A 27,776-nucleotide genomic window follows, 5' to 3' on the forward strand; every position below is an offset into this window, starting at 1 on the left:
CAAAATCAAAGTAAGCGATTGACGAGGTCCACATACTCAAACGCTTATTAAGATCTACGGAACATAAATCATTTTGCACCAATAATATTTAAATATGGCAGAACAATTACTTAAAACCGTGGGACGGAAATCTTTAAAAATAGTTACAAGATTTAGCGGATAGTCGGCCGTAATTAAACGGTTTTATTTAGCTCACCCAGTTTTTTTTTTTTTATAAACTCAATGATGGTTCATGATCATGATTTCATTAGTTTCTAATTTTTTCATTTATTTTATTTGGATTTCTTTAGATAGGAATATAAAAATGAAAAATGATCGGAAAGATCGGAAATTTCATGACGTCATTAAGTATTTATTGTTGCCACATTCAATAATCAAAGTGAAGAAAAAAAAACACTTTACAGGTGTTCGGTTTTTTATCAAAATGGTTTTGGTTAAAAGTTTTTAATTTCATTAAGAAATTCCTTCTTAGAGCTTAGTAAATACATACATTGCATATTAAAGCTAAAATAACGCAAGTTCAACGGGGATCCACTTATTTATGCATTTACAGTTATACGCGTAACACGTATTTTGTGCATCGAACTCAAGCATTGAATTAGGCCACATAGCGATCTCTCCCTAAAATACCGCTGTTCTGGTTGTCGACGTATCAAGCTAACGTGAGTTTGTGATTTATTACCGTGTGTTTTAGCGACTTTACTAGTTATACAATACGTGGAATATGGAATTAAACATTAAATACGACAGATAGTGGTTAAAAAGTAATATAACGTGAGTAGATAATTCGTATGTTTTCGTAAATGGGTCACCTCGCCATTCTTACGAGAAACAACTTGTTCTGTGTTTTGAAGCATTTTAGGACATTGTTTAGTGTATAACGTGATAGGAGATGTATATTTACAATCCATTCGTTTTTGTTTTGACGTGCTTATGTTTTCGTAGTCTTGGAAGGCGGGAGAGTGATGATCAGAAAGCCCTCTACATGGTAATGTGATGTCATCAAAAGGGGAAACAGAGGCCGACTCCGGCACCGTGTCACCGAATTTATCTGCAGTCAAAAATGAACCGGTTAGTAAGCTCATTTGTTAACTGTAATTTAGTTGTGGACTAGTCTGGTTTACCTAGTTTGCTGATTAAAAGTGTGTCGTACTAAAATATACACTAGTTTCGGGAATATCTATAGTAGCATTGGAGAAAAACAGGTACATAGTTTTAGACCTGTTTTATTATTTATTTTAATGGATATTTTTACATAATAATAGCAAAAATTAGGAAAGTGTATCAATGAAATCTCAAACATTCTAAATATTTCTTTACACTGTTTATGTAGGACAGAGTAACAGTATTTCTTTAAAAAATATTTATGGGGAATTGGTCTTAAATGTTAAGGGTCCACATAGCAATTTTATGTTATTGTCTTCACTTAAAACAAGTGGACATTTATTTCCCATGTAGGATTTCTCAAAACAATTGACATTACTCATAGTGCTATGCTAATTATCATTATGGGATTGCATTATAAACCCATTTTAACTAATTAGGTATTGAATTCCAAGGTAATGAAGTTATGAAAACATATAGCTTTTTCTGATTAGTCCCATTAGGTATTTCTGCCTCACGCTGATTAACTTATAAAAATATTTTAAAATTGTACTCTACAATATATTGACAGTTTTGCCAAAGAAATTATTGATGGTTATGGACAAGTTAACCATAGTTGACCATTGTCCTTAATTTTGATTAAAGACAGTTGGTAGTGAAACAGGTGTATTAGGACACTATCTTTCTTATTTACATTATTTATTTTCATGTTTTTATATTGCTTTATTATTAAAGTGTGTCGCACCTGCACCAATGCCATCCAAAAAAAGGTTAGATCTTGCTTAACATGAATTAAGTTTGCCAATATGGGATTTTATGTTGAAAACAAAACACTATCAGCAGTCTAACTTTACTGTTTGTTTCAAAGTAGTGTCATTTTTATGAAACTGTCAATGATAAAAGTGCTTTCTGATTCACTTATAGACATTTTTGCACCTTTTGATGTGATGACCTAAATATTTATCACTTTTTCCTGTTCAAGTTTGCACGTTGACTTTCACCAAATGTTAAGTCTTAAACTAAAGTATTAAATGCAACAATATTTTGGGATCTTTTTATTTAATTTGTTCCTGGCATGTTATTGATAAGCGAGTTTAAAAAGAAGTTGCAAGAAAAAGGTTTTATTACATACTGGCAAACCTGAAGATAAAAAAAATATTACATGAATATCTGCTTATCTTTAGATTTCTGATCTGATGTAAAATAAATGAGGAAAATAATATGTAACTAATCATAGCTAAGTACTTATAGCTGTGAACTATTGTGATCTTTAGACTTAACACCATTCATCTCAGTGTATTATTGTCTATGCCAGTGCTAACTCCAATCAAATGTTGTTTTAATTTTACAATACAAGTTAGTCTGGAAGAATGTTAGGCAGACAATAAGTTGAAATATCTGAATTGCTCGTTGTGTGTCTACAATTTTCGAAGCTCCTATTTCTCAGAGTTCCCATCATTAGAGCCGGGACTAGGACAATAGGACTATTTAGGGAATAAACGCTTTCAAACCAAAAAGTAATTGTTTCAAGATTTAAGTAATGAGAGTAGAATTGTTACGAGTACATAAGAATAATATTTCCTGTAATATTGAGTAAGTCAAACCAGTTTTTCTCAGGACTCCTGGGTAACTGGGAACTCCTAAGAAGCCTATGGTATAATATAATACACGATGCAGTTATTGTAGGCAACGCTTGAGCCCAACTTCCAAAACATAAATGTAAATGTGAAAGTATTAAAATTTACTTTGATTATTATAAAGTCTATATTCTTTATTAACGTTTTCAGGTGGCCACGAATAGCAAAGAAACTCCAAAAAGGGGTGGTACATTGCTAAAATGTACCACATGCAATACCTTTAGTACATTAAGTAGTCGAGCATTAACCACCCACATGGCCCAATGTTCCCCTGACAACAACAATGTGGCAGCTGCACAAAATGCCGATCCCCGACCTCACAGAAAGCTGTTTGAATGCGACGTGTGTAACATGAAGTTTTCAAATGGCGCCAACATGCGCCGACATAAAATGCGGCATACTGGAGTAAAGCCGTACGAATGCCGCGTTTGTCAAAAGAGATTCTTCAGAAAAGATCACTTAGCAGAACATTTCACAACTCACACCAAGAGCTTGCCGTATCATTGCCCAATCTGCAACAGAGGATTCCAGCGCCAAATTGCCATGCGCGCGCATTTCCAAAACGAACACGTTGGACAGCATGACCTCGTTAAAACTTGCCCCTTGTGTAGTTATCGCGCTCCCACCATGAAAAGCCTCAGGGTTCATTTCTTCAACAGGTAATTTCATTTCTTTACTTACTATTTGAAGAGGCGTGACGTTTCCATATCGCGAATCGTTCTGGGACGTTACTGATTAGTTTAACTAATATTATTTTCTTTGCTACTGATTCATTTGTTTAGATAGCTTATCAGAATATTGTGCCTTAAGTGTCAGTACCTAATGATGGTGTCCTTTACAACCGATGTTTTATTTGCAGACATGGTATCGATTTGGACAACCCTGGTCCAGGGAATAACTCTTCAGTATCGCTCCTTGCTGCGGGAATTGCCAACGCCGCGTACTCTGATGGTACAATGGACCCCAGTGCCATCAATGCCCTTGGTGCACTAGGTTCCAGTCTGTCTGTGTCCGTGGCCGCTACTTACTCCGACAGCGGCGATAGCAATGGCGCCCGTTCCGTCGACAATGCTACACCACCAATGCATTATTTGACCCCACATGTTGAGATTTCAATGGCCGACAATAACGAAACTTTTTCTCCTGGTCAAAACCATTTAGGCAACTCAGGTAATTAAGAAAAAATATTGATTTCAAAACTTACTGTTTTGATTTATGATTGTATTACGAGTTTAGGTATATTGTTTTGTGGGATAGAGCTAGACATTAAAAATTTTAAAATCAAATCAAAGATGTAAGACTTCCTTTAATATTTTCAATATTATGTATCAGATGATGCAACAGCTGTTTTTGAAAGTTATAAGTTGTTACAGCATCTGGTAATAAACAATAGCAACTCGGTAGGTCCAGATGGACAACATACATGGCTTTTGTATCAAAAAGGGGTCAATGACTGGTAAATTCTGTTTTATAGAGTCCCGCATGAACGGCGAAGGCCCCAGCTCACCACAATCTGGAGACAGCGCCATCGCTAGCAGCTCCCTGTCAGCTGGACTACCTACCAATATTACTCCGTCCATCACTCTGATACCTATCAAACAGGTAAGTTCCCGTAATAAGTAATCTATGGGCCAATGATGCTTGAACTTTATGTTAAAAAAGTCACTACAATTATTTGTAAACACGGTGTGAAGAAAGATGTAATAAAGATGTGGTCATTAATTGTTTCAGGAACCCAACACTCAAGAGGAATCGGGCAATAACGAAATGCGGGAAGGCGAGACTAATGGGGGCGATAAACGCGGTGTTTCCTCGAGTCTGTCATCTCTGATCAAGGTGTCACCGCTAAAAAGTTTATTAAGAGAAGATTTGCGCCGGCGCATCTCTGCTCGTGGACGCGCTCGGGGCTCTAGCGTACGTTTATGTCGAGTTGAATAATAAAGAATAAACCTGATCTTTTAAGTTTCGCTTGGAGAGTAGTCGTGGTTCTCTCAATGATGTACAATTACGTGATCATCAAGTTCGGCATTTCTTTTACAGGCCTCCCGTGCTTCGCCGTCAGAAGGCGGAGTGATCACGTCGACTCACGGCGACGCTGCCATGCTGCCTTCGTCACTCGTATGTACGTTTTGCTCTATTACCTTCCCGGACTCCACGCTGTACTTCCTTCACAAGGGCTGCCACTGCGACTCCAACCCGTGGAAATGCAACATTTGCGGCGAGCAGTGCTGCAATGTTTACGAGTTCAACTCCCACCTGCTGAGCAAGAGCCATCAATGACTGTTTGCAGGGGGGCCGTTCGATCACTGACTTTTGGTTTGATGATGCACTTTTCGTATGCTATGTGTGCATAGTCCGTAAGCACTTCGAAGATACTTCACCTTATTTACTTTTATGGTTCTTAGATACAATTGATTGTTTCTCTCGCCTTATTTCGTGCGTTACTACATTCCTAATTCATGCAGGCACTGTATGTTGAAGTGCTTCGAATATGCTATATGCTGAACGTCCCCCCGAAGCTATTTTTTATTTTTAAAGTGCAAATTATGTCAAGGTATATTTAGTGGTTAAAGTAGTTAAATGTGCGAAGATATTTATATGGATATTTTAGTACTTAAATAAAAGGGATATGAGATGGTTATTTAAAAATTAAATAAATACGAGGTCATGTCTAATAAATTTGATTTATAATAAGACTTATTAAATAAGTTCAGTGGTAATTTGTAATTACTGACATTCCAAATTATGACGTATACATTCCAGTTTGTGAGATTGTTGGAAATTATTCATTCTTTGGTGGGGAATAGTAACTACCTACTCAAATTATCTTTTAAATATTTTATATTTATTTTTGTCTTGAAGTACTTAACTGTACATTACCGTGATTAAAAACAATTTTAGAGTATTTTGGTGCGATAGTGAATTTTACAAATGTTTATTAAAATAAAACTTATGGTGAAGAGTGTACAAATTAATATATATTTTTACATTTCGCTGTTGAGAAGTTATAGAAAGGCAAAGCCTATGATAATCCGTGATGGTTTAATTATTGTGATTGTGTACAGACAGGAATTATAAATTCTACATTCCGTTTTTATTTATGTTTCCTTTTATAAAATGCATGTGATGCAAGTCCACGACTAATACTTAATGTACAAGTTAAATTATTTTGTTGTTATTATTTATTTTTTCTAAAATACATATTATACATTCTTAGAATTATAAATTTCTTTATGTACTTAAAAAGTCAATCTACTGTATTGTAGTCAAAAAGCACTTTCTGTTTCGAGTTTTATTTGGAAAAAAGTAAGTAGGAAAGTTATTTTAAAATGTTGTAAATTGAATATAGCATGTAACAAGTGGCTATACTTAGCACACCTTGCTCAATGAAGCTCAAGCACGGAGCATGATGAGTGTTGTACTCGCACAAAAGCATAATAACATTAGTTCACAGACATTACATAGGTGATATACTCCACAGAAAGTTGCAAGTGCTTTTATTGGTGCCTGTTTAATATAGATTCGTTATTTATTATTATATCAAATTTCATGCAGGCAGATTGGTTAATCGTGGTTGAGTTTTAAGCTACTTATTTATGGATTAATTAAAATAAGTAAATAATTTATTTTAAGAAAAATGCTCAACTTTGTGGTAAACGATTTTATCAACATTTTTTGTAGCAATCAATACAAAATTATCTTTTTAACTTTTACCTATTGAAATACTTGTTCGTAATCAGGATAACGATTTTAATCTATACAATATTTTAGACTATCCACACTAACGCAATTAGGAAGATAGGCGTCGTATTTTGTTTCATATAATGTAGATGTTATTATCTTATTTTTAGGTACTTACCTTGTACAACGTATTCATATTTCATAACATCGGTGAATCCGTTCCATTCTTTGTTTTAACCTGAGATTTACATTCCTTTAGCGATTAAGTACTTAATATCGGTTGTGGTCTTGCCTGATAAGTTTACTAAATTGACTTAGATGGAACTGAAATTATGTTTACCAACGAAGTTTATTTTGTTTTGTTATTGCATTGGTACTAGGTTAGCAGTCGGCGCACGCGGTAGTCCGTCCGTGAGTTGCATGGACATAGTGAGTTACCTGAAATGAGCAACACATATTTATTTATAGAGATTCTTATATTATGCTGTTTCAATTGTTGGTTATGTAGAACTTGAGTGTTATATTATATATATTTTGGTCCCGTCGCGCCGCAATTTAGTGTTAATACAAGTGTAGGTTAGTCTATAAGAGCTATTAATATTATTAATCGGTAACCCCCGTTGGGCGCCTTTACTTAATCCGTCCATATCTAATGATAGATATTGCCTTTAATATTTAATAGAGTAATATATTTTATAGATTCTAGGTGTAATTAAGAACAGATCTTAAATATAAAATGTTTTCAGAATGCAGAGGTTTAAAGATGTAGTTGTATTTATTTAACTTCTATCTATTACATGGATTTTTGCATTGCTAAAAAATCATAATAGAACCCAAGGAATTCAACTACATGTTGTGGCGTTCTTAATTGATTTATTTGCAATGCAGCAATAACATTGTTGATTGTTGCGGTTTGAAGTAAATATTTTATTTTTTGTGTGGTAGTAATACAAATTGTAAACTTAAAAGTATTTGAAGTTGTTTTAGAATATTGTTGAATTAAAATTATATCATCAATCGTGTAGATACAAACAGTATTTTTAAAAGTAACATTTTGGGAACTTTTTCCTAATGAAACATTATCATTCATTGAAAAAAAAAATTGTTTCCTACTTTGAAACTAGAGCAGCGTGACTTAGAATAACGACTTTGACTAGATTTGGTTGTATCTTAAACGAACACTATAATATACACCATTTAATATGTAATAATAAAAGCAGAATATTTAGTGTAGCGATCCTCACCTTAATACCAAAACACAGCTTACCAACATTATAATTTTATTTTAAGTTGTTATGTATGTAATATAAGATAGAAAAATTAACATGGTTGAAAGCAATTAGTAACTGTAAGCAGATTGAATTTTGTCGTTGATATTTTTCTGTTACTTTATGATATCAATATTAAGAGAAATAATATCAAACTGTACTAATAATATAAAATAGGGTTACTACTTACGAGAAACCAGTTTGGAATCATGAGTGATAGTTACTATATCAAATTGTAGCAGATTGTGCCTTAGATCAATAGTTTAATATTGATTATAATATTATCATTATATAAATATTGTCAGACTTTATTTAGAAGTGTGCATTTTAAACATTGACACTTATTTATAAATATACACCTATTAGAATCTGGGAAATCGAATCAAATGTTATTTATTTATGTATAGAAGAATACATTTATATACATCTAATGTGGCTGTTATGCTTGTTTTCTTAGAAAAGTTTATTTGCAGTTGATAAAAATTGCTCTTGTCGTCTTTGTGTGACGATTAAGGGTTATAAACAAATGGTACTTACTACCGAATATGTAGTTCTATTTATTTACTTTATAATAATTTGGTAAAGGGTCTAATGAAATATTAATAAACTATGACATACAAGCGGAGTATTATTTTAGTGATAGAAAACCTGATTACCTAGTACCCACAAAGATAGTGAAAAGAGCCTTTGCTACAGGCCAGTTGTGCCCTGCGGTTTCAACCGTGACCCGGGAATACTTAAAATAATATCCGTCTCTCATATAATAAGTAGCCTGTGTCCTTTACCAGGCCCTAACAGTCACGTCTCTCGCATCTGCCGTCAGTCATCTCCTATTTACTACATTACCTAACTTGTGTCTTTTTTGTTTAATATCCTAATAAAATTGATATTGGCGACATCCGTACTTGTGAATGTGAACAAATACAAAAGATTTGCAGGAACTCGCGCCGACATTTGTAGAGCCAATTTTCACTGCCATTGCGGTTATGATGCGCTTTGCATATATATGAAATGAAATATTAAAACGAAATAAATGTTTAAATCAACTCGGTCCCAAGACGCAGATCGACCTCACAGATCCAGTTTTTCAAGTTATATTTTTTAAGGCTACTCACTACTTAGTAGGTACTTTAACCAAGTAGCTTGCTTAGCACGTCATCCTGGCTAAATGGCTTCTGCATCGAAGGCAACGAAATTGGCCGACAAATCTTGGGATTATTCATCTTGAAGAATTTGTGGCCCGCAGTGCCAGTATACCATGGGTTGTCCCTCGGGTGACTTTCTATTGAACATGATTAAAATAAAACGAAAAGTACGATTTAGCTGCAATAATTGAAACTTATTAAATGATAAAATAAATTAATAGACACGCAGTAGCTGCGTCATCATTTATTCGTACTAGGCTGTATATACTGATGCCATTGCAAAAAAAAAGGTTAGTCGTGACATGTCAAACAGAAGTAGAAAGAAATGTCAAGTCAAAGTTTTGTTGACAAAAAGTTAACTTTTCCAATAATTTTATAAACTTCTTAGTAACTATCTGTAAAAGTATTTTCAATCGATTGTAACAGTTCTATAAGTTCATAAAACTAATAACATAAGTGTAATGGGAAAAACTACAGAAGTTGATGGCGATAATAACCCGACTTCGCCAGAATCTGATCCTTCAAAGTTACTAGAAGCTGCTTTGCAGCAGATGGATGGCATTATAGCCGGTAAGTACAGTATACGGAAGTTAAATTATGTGTAAGAAACTGTCTATAAAGTTTCCTTGCGCCTCATTCGATAAGTATCAGTAACAAGAAATGGTATCTAGTCACTGAGATAACTTTACGGTTCAACGATTATTGAGGTCCTTATTTGTGCATGTGACCTGGCACAGCTAAAATAAGTTTAGAACTCCTATATTCTGAATGAAATGGTATCAGTACATATTATATTGAAGAATGTTGTCTTGTCAACTGAATAACCTCAGAAAAAGTTACCTACCTACTTCTGATAACTTTATGGATTTGGCCATCAACTAAAAATACTAGTGTACCTAAATAGTAAACGACAACTGTTTGAAAAGTGTTTTAGATTTAGTCCTGCTTCCATGCAAATCAAGAATCAAGTTAATCTTTTACATTGTATTCATATGGTCATAGTTTTTGGAAGAAATAAAAGGCTCAAATTCAAGTCTACTAGACTTGACAATAAATATCACAGGACAATTTACTTTTTCTTGTTAAGAAATTAATAATTAGATAAATATCAGTAAAAACTTCTTGAAATTGTAACAACTTTCTACCGTCACTTTCTTGGCTTGCTCTGCTTGACATTCATCAGTGTCCATATAATATTTTAGTCCAATAAGTATCATATTAAGAAATTTTTATGACATGAATTTGTAATAAATTAATAAATCTATTCTATTCTATGAAAGTAATGGTTGTGAGCTGGTCCGGATTATTCAATTTAAAAACAAAGCTGTATTTTGTAAAAAAATATAATTGTTCAAACTTTGAACAATGAGAAGATGATATAATTTTAAACTTTTAGAAATAATACAGACCATCGCCAAATACTTTTATCTTAATCGCTCTATTGGGCTATGCATTTTTACAGTATTTATCAACTGGTTTCCAAATATTCACTGTTCGTTTCTTAGCAATGAGCTAAAAGCCATCCTCATCAATCATATGCTTTTTGCTGTCCTGTTTTGTGAAGACTTTTTTTAAAAAAATAATAGATTAGAAGAGGTTCAACTGATCCCATTGAAGCAATTACGGACACATCTGTAGGTGATTCAACAAAGTCAAAATAAAGTTTTGTAACAATTTAGTTCTTTTTAGGGTTCCGTACCTCAAAAGGAAAAAACGGAACCCTTATAGGATCACTTTGTTGTCCGTCTGTCTGTCTGTCTGTCTGTCTGTCAAGACCCTTTATCTCAAGAACGCGTGGACGTATCAAGCTGAAATTCACATGAAATACTCAGGTCTATTGTCCCTTTAAGCTGTGAAAATATCAAACTTCTAAGCCAAGCCAATCAAAAGATACAGCCGATTATGTCGATATTTTCACCAAATTTTCGACACTCGCAAAGGAATCAAAACCTACAGGATACTTCCCGTAAACTCAGAGTCTTGAAATTTGGCATGAAGCATTGTCATATAATGCAAATATAGGAAAAATTACGAAAATCTCATTTTTTTAGTTATATAATGTAAAAAAAAATATTTTAATAAAATGAAACTTACTACCTTATTTCTCACAAACGAATAAAGGTATCAAATTGAAATTTATACCAAATACCTAGGTCTATTGTCCCGATGACTACAAAATGTTGTATATAAATAACTTTAATAAAATAACTTTTACAAGGTACTGGCCTACTATTTTAGTTATATTATAAAATAAAAAATATTAACTATTTTGGTCTCACAAAATAATCATAACTATGATTGTTCTAAACTGAACGGTTGGCGCGAGACTCACTTTTTATCTATACAGGATTTGTACGGAACCCTCGGTGCGCGAGTCCGACTCGCACTTGGCCGGTTTATTTATAAATATTATTTTTATTAATTGAGCAATAATTTATTTTAAAGTTATCAGACTATTTATATCCTGGATGACACCACTTTACATATTTTTTAGTATATCACGAATCACAACCAAGACTTATCGTCAATATGACGAATTTTGCTTAATATGACGAATTTTATTGTCAATTAAAATTTTAATGGAAAAATTACTAATGTATTGTATTGGCAAGTTGGAATATTGCTAACCTAGTTAAACAATACGTAAGAAGTAAATTTTGTGAGATCTTCGAGTATACAGGCGGATTGTAGGCTTTACAGGAAATAGGGGTGACGTTTTCGTGGGAGAGGGTGCAAACTGTTGAACAGAGGGTGGCGTGGCGCCAGTCCGCCGCCCGCACGCAGCCTCCGCGGACGCTCCGTCGTCCTTGCGGTTAATCTGCACGCGTCAAATTGCCCTCGCTATTGTTAACGAGTAATCCTTTAATTACTTATTTTAGATATTTCATTAAAATAATTACTACCAACAGTAACTTCAAAACCAAACCAATTATAATTTTAAGCCCAAGCCGGTTGATTGGAATGCAATATTTTTGTATACGTTATTATTTATCGAGAGTCGTAGTTCTTCACGCTTTTATAAAACAAGGCGCCAGCAGAAGGGCAGGCTCCGATTTATTTGTGCCATCTTCGTCGATGTCTTCATTGTAATGTGATTGACACTGAATAATAACTCTAGCCGGCTAAATTAAATATGCTAAGATGGAAAACCATCCGTCATAGAGAAAATTTAAAAACGTATGAAAAAATTTAACGTAAAGAAATCTTGAATGACCCTCTATGACCAACAAGAGAATTTTATCTTAGTGGGATAGCGTCAAGATAAAAATTTTAGGCGTTTTTCTTATCTCTGGCATCGTCATTTCACATTCACAAATATTTGTTAGGAAGCTATTGTGTACCAATTTAATATCAGTTTGCATTTTTTTTTCAAGTTTGGATTTATGAATTAAAATGAAATCTATAGAACGCGATAATCCTTTGAACTCGTAAATCATATTTTGGTTCCAATAACCACTTACTTCCCATTCCTGGGAAAAGATTTAACATTGGTCTAATTATATGCTCTTACACATTTTTTTTCGTAGACTACTACCCCATTGCTGGGCAAAAGGTCTATCAATTTCGTCTCCACTGCCCCTGGCCCTTCCGAGTTCGACATCCTAGAAGTTTCTTTAATAACCGTATTACACATTGTCATTCTTAATATTGGGATCTTCCGACTTGACCTTTAATAACAAAACTATTGTAATTTTTCATCGACCCTTAACAGATTTATCAGGGGTTAAATTAAATTACATTACGTTTCATAGCCAGTCACGCTCCACACGACCGTGACCACCCACTGCTTTACCCAATACAGCAGCACATGTCTAGTTCAATTTACTCCTTAACAAATGGTGTGCTTTATTTCGTTCCTTCAGTAGGACTGTTTATTTTGTTACTAGCTTCCTCTTGTGTTTTCGCCCGCGTGACGTGAGGACTAATCTGCGCACTTGTTTGACAAAAGTCGCCTATAGCCGTCCTCCGTATTGAAAAAAATAAATGCAAATCGTTAGTTCCTGACATTAGATCAGAAAATCTCTTCAGCTTAATAATATGATTATAGCTTTGAACAACATTTTCATTTGTATTTACGTTGTAGATACCGACATTTTACTGTTAAACTATCAGTTTTTCTTTTACCTCGACATTTTCATCAGCGTCCGTAAATCCCTCTCGTCTCACAGTGTCCGCTAAGTCCGAATGGATGCGGCTTATCTCGGAGTAAGCCTTCTTGGAAAAAAGTTCCTCCATTATATGTATGTTACTTGAATTGCTATTATTCTTTTGTTTTCCTAGATAGTAGCCGTCAACAATGAGTTTTTGTGAATATACATATATGTTCGAATTATATATGTTCTTCATCTTTGATTTAAATACAACTAATAAGTAACTATTTCTTTTTTCAAAAATACATTCCATTAATCTGCCCCTTACGAGTCCAATAGGAAAACATGCTAAAAGTGCAGCAAACGAGTCAAACGTAAAAATTGCTTTCGAGCGGAGTCGAACCGGGTCACTGGGAAATTTATATGTTCGTTATGGAATATTTTCTCCTCGACGCCAAACGCCAAATGAAACCTTCTGTTATTATTATGTTTTGCAAAAACTGATCTCTTTTAGATACCTTGAGTATAGGGATATTGGAATTATTATAAAGGCTTCCGACGCGATTAACCCACCTGTGGCAACATAAGTTTTCCTTCAATTCAAAACTCTCTGTAAAACAATGCGTATGTGACTTTGAAGGTTTAAAGTGATGTGAATAAAATGAGTGGTTGACGTGTTTGCAATGCCGGGGTGTTGGCATTTACCTGAACACGTGACCAGGTGGTGGCTGCTGGACGTCTGCACACAGCGGTTGTTTGGCGATGCAGATGCTACGGATTCCCAGATACCGCAACGTATGCTAATTTCACATACCTATTCTATAATGCGAATTACGTATTTGCTCTCTGCACCAAACCACAACAATATTATTACTCTAAACAAGCGTGAATGCGGGGTCGCATGTGCTAATTACGTGTCCGGTTATTTAATCCGCAAATAAAAGAGCTGCATATTATATGCGGTGGTGGCGTGGTAGTATGAAGATATCGCAACGTTCCTACTATTATAACGAAGGGTAAAATGATGAAGATTTTTTTTTGCTCGAAGCAAAAGCGCCATTGTTCCTAGGCGGATGCAATTCACTCGGTCCCCGCGCAATTTGCGCGAGTGGAGTAATTTCGAAGAGATTTGTGTCGTGGCGCTTATGCTGGCTGTACGGTGGTTAATGAATAGAGATTTATAAGAACGTATAAAATTGTATTTTCTAATCTTAGCTCGATTTAAGCACGTGAATAGTTTCTTTTGTAATACATTTGATGAGTTCGAATATTTACTTTGCGTTTTACTTGATAGATAGAATAGACTTCTTGTGAAGAGGGGTTAAGGCTCGATCTACCAGTCTGGTGTGATGACAGTTTTAATTAAAATTAAAAAAAAGAACTCACTAAGTGAACGCAGTTAACGTTTATAATCCTCATAACGTTCAAATGTTAGGTTTCACTAATAGTAATAGGCGACTGTTAAAGCTGGCATAGTTACAAACAACGGGCTGCCAGCCAATGAGGATTTCCTAAAGCATTAACTTTACTGAGCTAATCCAGGTCAGGACTCAAACAGACGCAACGACCACATGGGATATAGTGAAACGGCCGGGCTTGCCGCGTACTACACCGTTGTGGTACGTAAAAGCTGTGCTAATGAGTTCTTTCGGTAAAGAAGCTTAGACACTACCTGTATACTTTTTTTTTCTTAGATTGTATGATTGTTTACTGCTGGACAAAGGCCTTCCCTTTTTGTCTCCACACCTCGCCATCTCTTCCGGGGAAAAAACCTCTAAGCAGCAGGCAAAGTACCAAATGGCTCCGGCTGCAAAAAAATTAAAAACGTAATAATCATTTTAATCTCGCTACAGTTTTAAAGAATTTTAATGAAAAATTCTGCACAAAACGAAATCAACAAATTCTAGCTCCACATTACGGTGAATGCAAAAGTTTTGTTATTCTCTCCGGACTGTTAACTAACTCTGCATCAAAACTTGGCATACACGGTGGAGGTCGCGTTTATTATCAGGAGCAAGTTTATAAATAGGTTCTTGAAGGTGATGTCGTACATATATGGCTGCAAAATTACAATAATAATAATGCACATTGACGTTAGTCCATGTATCGAATGACAGTATACCTTTCCGTAATTTAATACTTGATATCGAAACTGTGTCGAAGGTGTAGCTCAGTTGGCATAGTGTTACTGATCAGCAAACAGCAACGTGTCGTTAATTTTAAACTAAAATGCAAAAATCTGGCATCTGACGTGGTCAGTGCCTGCACGTGGAAGTGTTCAAGACTTCTAAACCCGGTGTCTAGACTAACAAAGCGTATTGCAAAGGCCGGTCAGGGAATGTGCGCGAGCCTCACCGTCGCGGCCGGCCGTCCGGGCGAACGGGAGTCGGCGCACGCTACAAGCCAGCCGGTTTAACATCGTTAAACTATACCGTGAAATGCGTGCCGTATCCTTACTAAACAGATGCGACTGCACTGAGCAGCGATCAATGTCTAGTAAGTACCGACACAACAGAAGACATACACTTCCGCTTATAAAACTTCGTTCCGCGACTCCATATCAAGGACTGTGAAAATCTCAATACCGCGATCTAGGATATTATTCGAAATATATAGCTTAGATCGGTTCACAGAGCAGCTAGAATACCGGTTTTTTTATTATCAATAGTCCTCATGATTCTACAAATTATTGCATTTAAAAGATTATTATCATCTGCGTCATTCCTTTATAATATTTTTTATTCTTTCTCGCATAGGTCCATGTTTTGCGTTTAACGAAACAGCGCCATCTGTTGCGCTGCTTAAGCGTCCACGAAAGCCTGTAAGCTGCAATTAAGTTGCATAGTTTTCCTTGTGTTTAACGCACACGTAATGTTAGCTGTTATATTTGCATTTGATGATCTATTACAGTGTATGAAAGAGCCTAATATTCAAGTTCGAATATAGTGTTAAGTTATCGTTTTTTTTGCTTATTGCGCATTTACTGTTGTTCTCATGTCGTTGCCCTCTTCTTCGTCGCATATTGCATTATAGATCTTAATAATCTTTTGTTGATTAACTTTTACACTAACTTTTATGCATCAAATTTTATCATTTTTGTTTTGGCTTGTGTTTCAGAAGCAGGCGGGACGGGTACGGGAGGCACGGCCACCACAGGGCCAGGTCGTGCAGCCCGCGCCCGCGCCTTGGAGCTGGCTCAGCAACTGGCCAGCTCGCTGCAGCACGCGGTGCCGCCACCCCCTCGGCCGGACTTCACTACCGCCAGTGCCATATTGCGGTGGCTTCAACAGAACAACAACTCCGTCGCTCTAGTGAGTCCGCACTGTTTCTTTGTTCTAGTGATAAGAACTAACTTCCTTAGCTTTGTTTACTTTTGAATTTCTCCGCAGCGTCGTTACGGAGCAGTGGCTGTTTCATGTCACATTTGAGACTCAAGTTCTGAATCTAAAATGCAATATGAAAGTAATCCCAGTAAGAAGCGTTGTAGAATAGAATATAAAAGATTGAACTTTTAGAATAGGTTTTATACCAACAGTCACTGGATTATGATTTTGAATTCTTGTCAATTAAAAGGAATCATTCTGCAGTTTTCAGCTTGTCCAAATCGGTATGGATTCATTAAGGATCGAGGAAAATAGCTTCCTTTTGAGTATTGAAATCAGAGCTTGAAACGTTTGTTAAAAATTCTGCTGAATCTGAATTTAGATCAGGTGCTCGTGAAAGTCTTAGTTACGCTTACGTTTAAAACTCCGACAGTCATAAAAGCCTTTGGTAGCTGTGTGCGGAAGGGAACTAATTGCACACCCATGGTACGTTTGCTCGCTGACGTGAATACATTCACGGCAAGCATATATACGTAGTACGGGCTACTTCGCTCCCGCCTCTGTCTTTACATTTTCAGGCACGTCATTAAACTAATGTCGGCGCCACTAACAAGCCACTAAAGCGAATTTATAAAATTTAAGTGAACTATTTGTTGGCCAATAATATCCTTGTCCTAAACAAACATTTGATACTGAAAGCTCTTTGGAGAATTTGCATGGTTATAGCAAAACGTTGAATATTCAGCGCACAGTCGAAATGCTGACGCTTACGCGTGCTAACTTGGTTAAATGGTTACCTGTCGCCGGGACACCTCTCGAGTGGAAGTTGGAGCTGAAGTTAACCACCCCGATTCAATTAATCGGATTTGATATGTACGCGGATCGTACGATATGCACTATAATTGATTTCCCTATACATTTTCCTGCTAATGAACAATTAAATTAGCAGGCTTCCTTGACTATTACCAGCGTATAATATTGCCCGTCGGTCCCTATTTCTGAAGCGCTTTGTTCCTTTTAATTTAATTGTGAATTTTAATGAAATTTTGCCGGCGTATGCTTTTATTATATTTAAAAGCTAGCTCGAATCATTTGCAAAAATGAAGAGCACCTTTTAGCACAAATGCAAAAGGTGATGGCTTCTTTAAATCATTTACAAAATCATTTTTTTTTTGGCATATGTAAGTAGTTAGAATGGCAACAATATTTATTGAGTAAAATTGTATCTCGAACTATTAAAAGTTTTTTCATCAATTGTGATGGAAAAAGCTAAGGTTTAATATTGTGAACTCTTTTACATAAATCAGAATTTTACTTACATTTGTTTTTTTTTATTTTTATATACAACATTTAAGCTAACACAGATTCTTTGTTATTACAATCTCAGCTCATCACCTTATAAACAAAACAATATTATTGACATCGATCCCTTATCATCATGTGCACGAGTGGTGTCGCTCGTCGAACAACGGCCCGTCCTTGTCGCCACAGCTTGTCGGCAGCTGTCTGTCTGTGACTAGCAAGTGGCTTTCAGCTCAGTGAACACGCCGTGACGCAGGCCTCGTTACATCGCGACAGATCGCACAGGTTAACATTAACCCTCCATTCGGGTGTGATTACAATCAGTTGTATTGTTCCTGAGCTACCTTGTTGTACGTTTAAGTATTGTGCTACTAAAATTCTCAATGCATCTTTTTTTTCGTTTGATTAAGTAGTTGCAAAGTATTTATCAAGTTTTTATTTCAGCGTATTTTCAATGATAAATCTAAATATAGCATAGCCCAACCAATAATGCCCTGTGTTTCTGATATGAATTACAGTGTCAAATGTTAACGAGTTTACTATTCCCATTGAAATAATTCCAATAGTTCGATATTGGTAAATGCACACTGGGCTACCAGGTGACACGTATGCGATGAAAGCGCCCTGTTTACTGACCAGCATTGAACCTCGTGGATGAATGGATCTCATAAGCCGTGTGCACCACTTAGGCATTCATTGCCGCCTGGCTCCCTCATACGGGGTAACTAACCTCGCTTGTACGCTGCATGCCCTGTTAACAGTATACCATATTATAAAACAGTTGGAGAGCCTCGAATAGTTCTTGTATAACTTTGTGGAACAGAACACCAATAGTAGCTTATCTCGCCTCGCCCGTATTAAGCTACTATAACAATAGATTTTAATCTCGTATGTTGTATTCACAAAGGGAATGTTTTAATGGTTTACTGCTAGTTAAAATATTTCGTCTTCCTTTATGTTAGGTAAGCAAATAAGGGGATGTGATGTGAATCATTTTCATGATGTCTAAAACTAAAGCATAGATTTAGCGAATCAAATTAACTGAAAACTGCGCTGTTAAACTTTATTTTTATGTATTCATTTCCCAAAGGCATTGGAACTTTATATTAAAGGAAAAAATATGCAAGCTATACAATGCTGTCAATGAAAACATTTTCCGCTTCGGATATTTGGCACAAAATAGTTTTGTTTAAAATTCGACTATCCCCAATTTTAAGCTGAAACAACATACATGGGTATGGGTTTTGGGGACTGGAAAAAAAGCAGATAAAGATTCAGTTTAATAATATTAAAAAAAAAACTGCTCTAAATGAACCACAGCAAAGGAATATAAGAAAGTATTGTGAGATTTTTTTACAAGAAATTAATGTAACTTTAAGTCTTTTGTGTTTTTTAGATTATCTTGGGTCACGTTGAGTAAATCATCAACAAACAGTGAAGGAAATCATCTTTCGCGTTCTTGGTGAGATTTCGTGGCTTTCAGTGTTTGTGTAATCTCTTGTTAAAACTCGTTTATTAACCAAATTATTTTGATTAACTCTCAAATTTGTGACTACTCATTAAACTGGTTATTTCTACCCCAGATTCCTCGTGGGAATAGGTTGTATAATTAGGAACGGCCCTTAAGAACTGGGTTAGTTGAGTTTGTTGTTGTTCCGTTATGACTTTGGCGTGGTACGTGGCATGTCGTACTTGGATAATTTTGTGTGATTATGGCCCTGTGCATTGTAAAATATTTAACATTAATTTCACAAGGTACGAAGCACTCGCCGCAGACTAGTTCCAGGTGAACGCGCGTTCCATTAGCGCTAATTAGAATTTCTCCAAGCCTCCCACTCCCTCACACTCGCGACCCGTGTTTCACGCCTCTTATCTTTACCAATAATAAAATCGTTCTAACTTAACGATTGGAATGGAATTTCCAAGGAGTCTGTTTGGCCTATTTAAAATTGACGGTACCGCAACCAACCGTATTTATATGTACATTTCCGGAATTTTCTTGTTCCATCGTGCTGGGGGAAGCGTTGTGTCATATACTTTCAGTGATTGACTAGGCAGCTTACACGCGTATTACAGCAAAACTTATTACTGAGAAGAAAATATGTGCATCCTGGTTTTTGTAAGGAAACAAAATGGAAGTGTGTGCGGTGCCAAGTAATGAACTGGAGCTCAAAATAATTAAAACTGTCTATTCTTGCAGTTTCATGTGGAGTATTGTTGTGTTGTAGTTATAATGACACTGCAAATTAAGCGCTCGAAGAGCTTGTGAGCTAATGAGTCGTTGCTTTGTGAAAAGGTAGCAATTACCATTGCTTTGTTGAACAAACATACTATATGTGTAGATCCACATAATATACCTATCTTTAAAATAAAATACAAAGTGATTCCAAAAATCTTGCATTATAATAGCGGTATAATACAAATGAGTTTTTTTTTGTAGAATTGCCAAAACGTAACTTTTTAATTTCAAAGATGGGATCGACATCAACAGAATTTCAATTAAAATGTCGAACACTCAGCGTTTGATCGGAAAATTCCGGCGGGAAGGGCAAAATGAATTTATTTCTACTATATTATAATAGGTTATAAATCGAGACCGCGATACGAGCCAACACGTTAGCATCAACATGGCAATGTTATATGATGTCGCTACATATATCGCAGTTTGTGCGGTATGAGCTTATTGGTTTGAGTGTCCGCGGCACTATGTCCCTGCCCCAATGTTTAATATTGTGCAATCACGCCCAAACTATGCATTATGTGGACAGTATGGACATTTGCGTAGTAGCGTTCAGCTTTTATGTTAACAGATGCGGCTTTAAGTAAAATATAACGATTCAGATTAAAAATGGTACAATGGCAGCTATGGGTCCTACTACAATCAGAATGTAAATAAAAACTAGAACTAGACTGAAAAATCTGTAAAACCTTTTTCAGTATTGAAATTATATTCTCTAGACGTGTACTCTAGTTTAACCAGAAGGAAAACTAAGAAAGGAACTAAATCGTATATGTAAGTAGTAAATACTAACATTAAAGGAATATAAAGGCCATGGCGCCTGCCCTCGGCATTGGCCTCATCAGCGCGACAGGCGTGAAAGTAGGCTTCGCCGTACATCCGATGCCTGTCACCCGTTTCCGCTAAACAATATTCTCGAATCGACCCGTCCTGAATGAATCAGATAGCAGAGCGTTGATGAATTATTCTATAACCTATAGGTTCCAGTTCACTGATTTCGTCTACCATCATATTAATGTAAAACCCAAGCTACAGGTTACACACATACTATATATAGGACTTTTTGTCATTGTCGATATTGACGCGGATACAATAGTGTAGCAATTTCAGTGGAAATGGAATGCGAACTGGGTATTGCATACTTATTCTGATTTCCGATCCCGTTCAATTTGTTTCCCCGCCTCAATGTTGGTATTTCGAGTCGGGTGCCATAATTAAAACCCCTTCAAATTGGTTTGGATTTAACTGGCCCAATTTCGCTAACTTCACAAATGTAAAACGTTATATGCAGCTACTGTGAGGCCACTGTAAACTCATTTCGTTCTTACAACTATTTGTTGGCGGGGTTCAAAACTCGACTAGCTACAATGCAATCGTCTGGAAAGTTAGCAGCAACATTTTTTTACTCATTTTTGAAGAATCTACATAAATCGCTATATGAAAAGCTTTCTCGTTACTTTAGCAGTAGTTATGTAAATTTAACAGAGCTTGAACCAACAACTTTCAGGTTGTTTTTAAGTTCGGGGGACGATTGCGGAGTCAGTTTTTAATTAATGAATTTCAAAATTTTGTCACAGAGGGAGGTACTGAAATGAAAAGTTCGTTGTGTATGAATAATAGTGTTTCGCTACTAGAACGTAAGATATTCATTTAATAAGTTTGAAATACGTTTTAACATGACAATAAGTAAAACGGGGTATGTTTCCTTGCGCAGTCATCGACATAGGCTGTTTACGAGCTGGCTCAGCGAATTCGCCTGTGCAAAGAGTAATTTAAAATTCAGAGCGCCTCAGTCGCGTCGGGTCGGTCATTATTGCCTCATTGTTATACATGTTGTGTGTTATGTTGTTTTTTAAACTAAGTATATTGTTGTTTACGTTCTGTTTATAACTACGTTGCTCGAAACTGTTGAATACATAGCAAAATTGGTTAGGGTCCACTGTGTGGTTTTGATGATTTGGTTGTTTGACAAAGTCTATAAGACATGAAGTTTTGTAAGTTGCTTTTTTACTAATTCCAAAGAAGAAAGGAGAAGGTTAACAGTAGCAAGAATAGTTTTTTTCTATTCGTGTTCAATTTTCTTTTTATGTTTTACAATATATGTATATGATATTTACGTAGTACAAAAATATATATAAAACTAGCTGTTGCCCGCGACTTCGTACGCGGATCCTGTCCCTTATGCCAGCGACTACGGGGTCAGCAAAATCAAAGATCTAAATAGTCTGATATTGAATTTTAAGGGACCGAAGAGAAACGTTCTATATACTTAATTTTTGTACTTTAACAGCAAAAGCACAGCAGACTAAACAAAACGCTGAGAACTGAACCGTAATAGACGTGACCATAGGGATAAAAGTAGTGATTCTAATTAGTCCGCAATTATGTGTGGCAAAAATATTACACAAGTATTATAACGTAAAAAAACATTAAATAGATGACAAAGTCGTGGTGACTTAGTGGAAGTCGTGGTGGTTTAGTGGGTAGAGAACCAATCTCTCAAGTATGAGCGTGCGTCTTTGATTCCAGGTCTGGCAAGTGCCTGCCAATGCAACTTTTCTAAGTTCATATGTACTTTCTACGTATATTTTGGATACCAATGACCGTCATTTGGAGGGGATGTTAAACTGTAGGTTCCGGCTGTCATTGAACATTCTTGGCATTCTATAGTCCCGAGGTCTGGAAGAGACATACAATATAATAATGAGATATAACGCAACAAAGTCAGAGAGTGGGGGCTCGTGACGCCACGTCTAGGTATGTAAAATTTGTACTAAGCAGTGAATTCAAGCGTTGTTGTATCTTCGTTATTATTTGTTTGTGAGAGAGAGAAAAGAAAAATACGTGTCTAAAAGACGGACTAATTACTTTTTTGATTCACCATACCTATTTCATAACATTCATTTCTATTCATTTCAAGTGTAGTATTGCTCCTGAAGTTCCACATCAGGTGTTCCAGATTTTCGATGTTTATACGTCAATAGAGAGTGCATCAGATTGAACCACTTTTGCTAAAACGTCATATCTTCATATGCTATAGTCTAGCTGGGCTCCTGGAGTTCCACATCAGGTGTAGGTGTGGTTCAATTTTTATAAGTCAACAGAGAGTGCTTATCAGATTGAACAACTTTTGCTAAAACGTCATACCTCTATATGCTATAGTCTAGCTGGGCCCCTGGAGTTCCACATCAGGTGTTCCAGATCTTAAAATGTATTATCTCAGCTGAAAATGCTCATCACATGAAACAATTTTTGCTATGGCACAATTTTTGTATCTCTAATAGTTTTGTTGGTCTGTAGGAGTTCTGCATCAGGTCTTCAAGTTTCGAAGATAAATTGGACGTAGTTATGCAGAAACGTTCCAACCCACTGTACGCGTAAATGCTTATATCTCAAATTCAAGTTGAATTTGAGATATAAGCATTTACGCGTTTCAGTTGTATTCTTTTTTATTCTAACTAGTAAAGGTACTAGAGGTTTTATTGTTGAATTATATTGAGTTTAGATAACCATATGCTAAATTTTAGGCAATGTTCAATCACAATAACTCGATTTCGGGTGACTTGTGGGTTGGAACGTTTCTGCATAACTACGTCCAATTATAGCCTATATGTTGACCAGGCTTAATACTGATACAACAAAGAAAAAATCATTGAAATCCGTTCAGTAGTTCGGAAGATTAGCGTGTACAAATCTAAGAAGATGTATACAAACTTTCATCCCCTATTTTATCCCCTTAGGGATGGAATTTATCAAAATCCTTTCTTAAGGGTTGCCTACGCCATAGTAGCTTTATGCATGCAAAGTCTCAGTCCGATCGGTTTAAAATTGAATAGGGGATGAAAGTTTCATACAAACTTTCATCCCCTATTTTATCCCCTTGGGGGTAGAATTGATCAAAATCCTTTCTTAGCGGATGCCTACGTCATAACATCTACCTGCATGCCAAATTTCAGCCCGATCCGTCCAGTGGTTTCAGCTGTGCGTTGATAGATCACTATGTCAGTCAGTCAGTCAGTCAGTCACCTTTGAGTTTTATATATTTAGATCTCACGTTTATAGGGCATGACAACCCTGCACATTTAAAAGCCGTTTCTGAACCTACTTGAAATGAGCATTGACATTCAAGGGCTTACGCATTTTACGCTGAAGAGTCGTTTAGAACTGTAAATAGATGTAATACGGGTCAAGCACCTTACCAAGAATCTAAAGTTAAACCCCAGAGTATGTAGTGGGTCAAGTACAGGCTAACAGTACGTTTTGAAGTCAAGCTCAGTCCATTTACAATATGCGTGTTTGTGACAGATGCATGCGGAAATGTGTTAGCGGACAGCTCATAAGCGTCTTTGAAATTGAAATATGTATTGGTAAAATTGTTAGTTGGATGTTTACGTTCAGAACTTTGTTATTTTTATAAAAATGGTTCCTACGTTCACTTACAGTACTCTCGTCTATCAAGTTGATAAGCAATGTTACAAAAGTGAATCTGCAAAATTGCGGAGTAAGCAAAATGTCATGTTTTGTTTTTGGTATCGTAGATATTTTAATATCTTCAATTTCATGACCCAACAGCAGCAATTTAACTTGTTCACGCGAGTCACTGTTTTAGGAAATTCATGTGTCCGTCCATCCGTATTAGCTATGCAAAATTCCATCAGTCAAAGTACCGTACCTACTAGTAACTAGTGACTACATACAGTAACGCTAGGGGTGGTCGTAACAAAATAGCGATTTTTGGGAGATACATCTTTTGTTTCAGTTTTTGGTCTTACCTGTAAACATAGTATAATATTCACCACAGTGCCAAACATTAATTTCTTATCTACTATGACTTATTTAGCATACTGTTTTGACGGAGATGCTTTCGAAAGAAGAGATTAGTCCAACAGTCAAACATAGTGAATTACGGAAAAATGTCGGGGCTGGTGTGTTTGTTTAGTTCTCCTATTCAAATATACATAGCAAAACCCATATCGTACTAAATTGATTAACAAATGGATGTCGAATGTATTTATTTATCTAATGGAAACATCAGTTTTTAAATAATAAATGTCGAAATGGTCCTGAAAAGCTAACTTTTCAAGTCAGTCACTGAAAACAGTTATCAACGCATGATATATGTAAGCGGCATCGTGTCTTTGTCACAGCTGTTCCATTCATCTTGTTTTACATAATAAAAGGAAATAAATATCAATATAAAATGCTCGCTTGGATGTTGTTTCTCAACTCACTTCCTACGACTGCGTCTGTGGACTTTTTATTTATGGCGTAACGGAAAACTCGATTAATTAAACTTTTGGATAATGGGGTAAATTTAGATACGTCAGGCGGCTTGGTTGTGGGAACTTGAGATTTAAGATTAGATTTTTCGATTGTTTTGTCATTTTTCGTTTAGTGATCTGGATCTTTAAAGAGGAAATAAATGAAATTCTGTCTTAGATCGTTTAGCAGGCTAGAGACATTTGCCCCATAGTGGAGTGTGAATACTACGAGTTCGCAATGGTTTCAAACATGAGGTTGTTGTAAGATAATTTTAAGAGTAAGGGCCTAATTCAATCACCATGTATGCCAGACTGTTTTGGCCCGACCGTGTTTATGGGCCAGTGGATTTAAGCAAGTTGCCGACTGATGTAAAGTCGTTAAGAAAATTTCGACATTCCCTTTCTTAGATCATACGGATAATGGTTCCTTTTATAAATGTTTCCTCATGGCGCACTTTATGTGTGAAATAAATTACTGACACAGTTCTTTTTGTGCTATAGTTTCTTAAAATAGTTCGTGTAGTAATATGGCGCGCTTCTGTGCTGTAAATTTTATCTCCCAAATTCATAAACAAAGAAGCGATTAACCTACATATTTCAGTATCCCTCGGAAAACATTAGGTTTCTCTGTTTCAACAGGCAATAATTAAGTGGCACAGTATATTATAGTAACAAGTGATATTTATAGTCACCGCCCGCCCATGAGTCCATTTGCCGCCCACCGGCCCGCAAGGGTGTCGAACCCGCGTTTTGCACACTGGGCTTGTTACATTTTACCGTGAACAAAAACACAGTAAAATATGGCCATTATTTTCTCATGCTTCTTTTCTATTTGTGTAATCCGCATTTACATTTCTTGCATTTTTTTTTGTTAATACACTCGGAAGAAAGGAAACACAAAAGATTTGAAATTAAGATTTAGAAAAGTAAAGTAAAGTAAAGTAATCTTTATTGTATTGACTGTGTAGGTTACAGGTGTTAGGTACATAGTTATAGTACAACAATCAGCCCGTTTGGGCATACAATAATTAAAGCCCATGCGGGCAGCTACATTATTATTTATTACATTTAACAAATTAAATAAATTACAATTTATCATTAAATCTGGAAATTTTGTTATTATTATAATTTATTACATACATTCTAATTACTTATTTTCTAAGAAATCCTTAATTGTATAATAACATTTTTCTGCTAACCATTGCTTTAGTTTTATTTTAAACAATCGTAGTGGAAGTTGTCTGAAAGTTTGGGGTATTCTATTATATATTTTTACACACATAAACATACAATTTCTGTGGAACAGAGTGGTTCTGCATTTTGGTAAAACAATCTTGCTAGGATCTCTTTTGCTGAATACACTCTTTTCTGACACTTTTTCGAACAATTGTGGGTGCTTTCTTACGAAGAGACCAATTTCGATGATGTAAAGGGAAAAAATTGTGAGTATTTTAGTTTTCTGAAATAGGGGTTTGCAAGAATCAAGGGGACTGGCATTACATATTGCTCTTAAGCAACGTTTCTGTGCCAGGAAAACTTCATTTATTAAAGTTGAGTTGCCCCATAATAATAAACCATATCGTAATACTGATCCTATATAACCATGGTAAGCAGCAATGGCTGTGGATTGTGTAGCCGTTTTGTTAAGCTGTCTTAGTGCGTAGACAAACTTATTTATTTTTGAACATACGTAATTAATATGTGATTTCCAATTGCAGTAATTGTCTACAGTTATACCTAAGAATTTAATGTCAGTGGTTGGACTGATTACTGTATTATTATATTGCAAAATCATTTTTTTGGTTACGGTTTGATAATTAGAAAATTGTATATATTTAGTTTTAGATAAGTTAGCCTGTAGGTCGTTGTATGTTAGCCATTGTATTACATGTCCTAGGGTTTTATTAACCTCGTCTTCGTGTTGATTGTCAGCTCGGTCAGTGTTGGGGATAATGATACATATGTCATCTGCGAATAAGATACATTGGTGTGGTGTTATATTGGGAATGTCATTAATGTATAATAAGAATAAAAGGGGTCCCATAACACTACCTTGTGGGACTCCTGATCTATTATGTCGGTAAGTGGATTTGCATGGTACGGATACTAGATTTGAGTCGAGGTGGTTTATTTCAACACATTGGGTTCTGTCTGAAAGGTAACTTTGTATCCAGTCTAGGGCAGGTCCTCTTATACCATAGCGTTGACATTTGTTAATTAGGACTGAATGGTTAACATAATCAAATGCCTTCGACATGTCTAGGAATAGTACTGTAACTGGAATTTTGTTATCAATATTTTCTGTTATGGTCTTCATTAAAGAAAATCCGGCGAGTGTAGTCGACTTGTTTTTTTGGAAACCATTTTGTTCTTCCTTGATGACCTTAAATTTATTTAAAAATGTAGTAATACGGTTATGCATAAGCTTTTCATAGATCTTGGAGAAAACAGGTATTAGAGTTATTGGTCTATAATTGGTTAATTCAAGGAGGTCATCCTTTTTGTAAAGAGGTTTAACAATGGAAATTTTTAATTTTGTTGGAAACATCCCTTGAACAAAAGATAGATTTATGACATGTGCAAGAGGTAATGCTATAATATCTGCACACACTTTTAAAATTTTTGTACAGACTTGATCATATCCGACCGATTTGGTGTCGTTAAGAGTTTTGATTGCTTTAATTACTTCTGTCGGTGTGCATGGTTTCAAAAATATGGAAGAGTT

At 35.7% G+C, this 27,776-nt stretch overlaps 2 protein-coding genes across 5 annotated transcripts; both read left to right on the forward strand.

The window, feature by feature from the left end:
* The first annotated feature begins 366 nt into the window (after nt 1-366).
* LOC110371793 (zinc finger protein ztf-16) lies at nt 367-8,310 on the forward strand. Of its 4 annotated transcripts, none has more exons than XM_021328182.3 (7): nt 367-774; nt 946-1,071; nt 2,892-3,400; nt 3,601-3,911; nt 4,216-4,343; nt 4,473-4,655; nt 4,782-8,310. In XM_021328182.3, the coding sequence occupies exons 2-7, from the start codon at nt 997-999 to the stop codon at nt 5,019-5,021; spliced, it is 1,446 nt and encodes a 481-aa protein (XP_021183857.2). In that variant the 5' UTR covers nt 367-774; nt 946-996; the 3' UTR covers nt 5,022-8,310. The 4 variants fall into 4 exon arrangements, with proteins under 4 accessions (XP_021183857.2, XP_021183858.2, XP_021183856.2 ...); XM_021328183.3 differs by having other exon boundaries at nt 367-662; nt 4,473-4,577; XM_021328181.3 differs by having other exon boundaries at nt 368-662.
* A 3,278-nt stretch (nt 8,311-11,588) lies between these two features.
* Nucleotides 11,589-19,867, forward strand: LOC135117440 (uncharacterized). The gene is made up of 4 exons (XM_064036724.1): nt 11,589-11,689; nt 13,441-13,721; nt 16,044-16,237; nt 18,948-19,867. The coding sequence occupies exons 2-4, from the start codon at nt 13,610-13,612 to the stop codon at nt 18,969-18,971; spliced, it is 330 nt and encodes a 109-aa protein (XP_063892794.1). The 5' UTR covers nt 11,589-11,689; nt 13,441-13,609; the 3' UTR covers nt 18,972-19,867.
* Nucleotides 19,868-27,776: the final 7,909 nt, after the last annotated feature.

This window comes from Helicoverpa armigera, chromosome 10 (assembly GCF_030705265.1).
Source record: "Helicoverpa armigera isolate CAAS_96S chromosome 10, ASM3070526v1, whole genome shotgun sequence".
Taxonomy (NCBI): Eukaryota; Metazoa; Arthropoda; class Insecta; order Lepidoptera; family Noctuidae; genus Helicoverpa; species Helicoverpa armigera.

Excerpts from the sequence above, each read along its gene's own strand:
- LOC135117440 (XM_064036724.1), top strand. The coding sequence starts at position 13,610 with ATGCCGGGGTGTTGGCATTTACCTGAACACGTGACCAGGTGGTGGCTG. Across the intron at positions 13,722-16,043 it reads GGATTCCCAGATACCGCAAC|AAGCAGGCGGGACGGGTACG; the intron begins GTATGCTAATTT and ends CTTGTGTTTCAG. Across the intron at positions 16,238-18,947 it reads ACAACAACTCCGTCGCTCTA|ATTATCTTGGGTCACGTTGA; the intron begins GTGAGTCCGCAC and ends TGTGTTTTTTAG.
- LOC110371793 (XM_021328182.3), top strand. The coding sequence starts at position 997 with ATGTCATCAAAAGGGGAAACAGAGGCCGACTCCGGCACCGTGTCACCG. Across the intron at positions 3,401-3,600 it reads AGGGTTCATTTCTTCAACAG|ACATGGTATCGATTTGGACA; the intron begins GTAATTTCATTT and ends TTTTATTTGCAG. Across the intron at positions 4,344-4,472 it reads CTCTGATACCTATCAAACAG|GAACCCAACACTCAAGAGGA; the intron begins GTAAGTTCCCGT and ends TAATTGTTTCAG.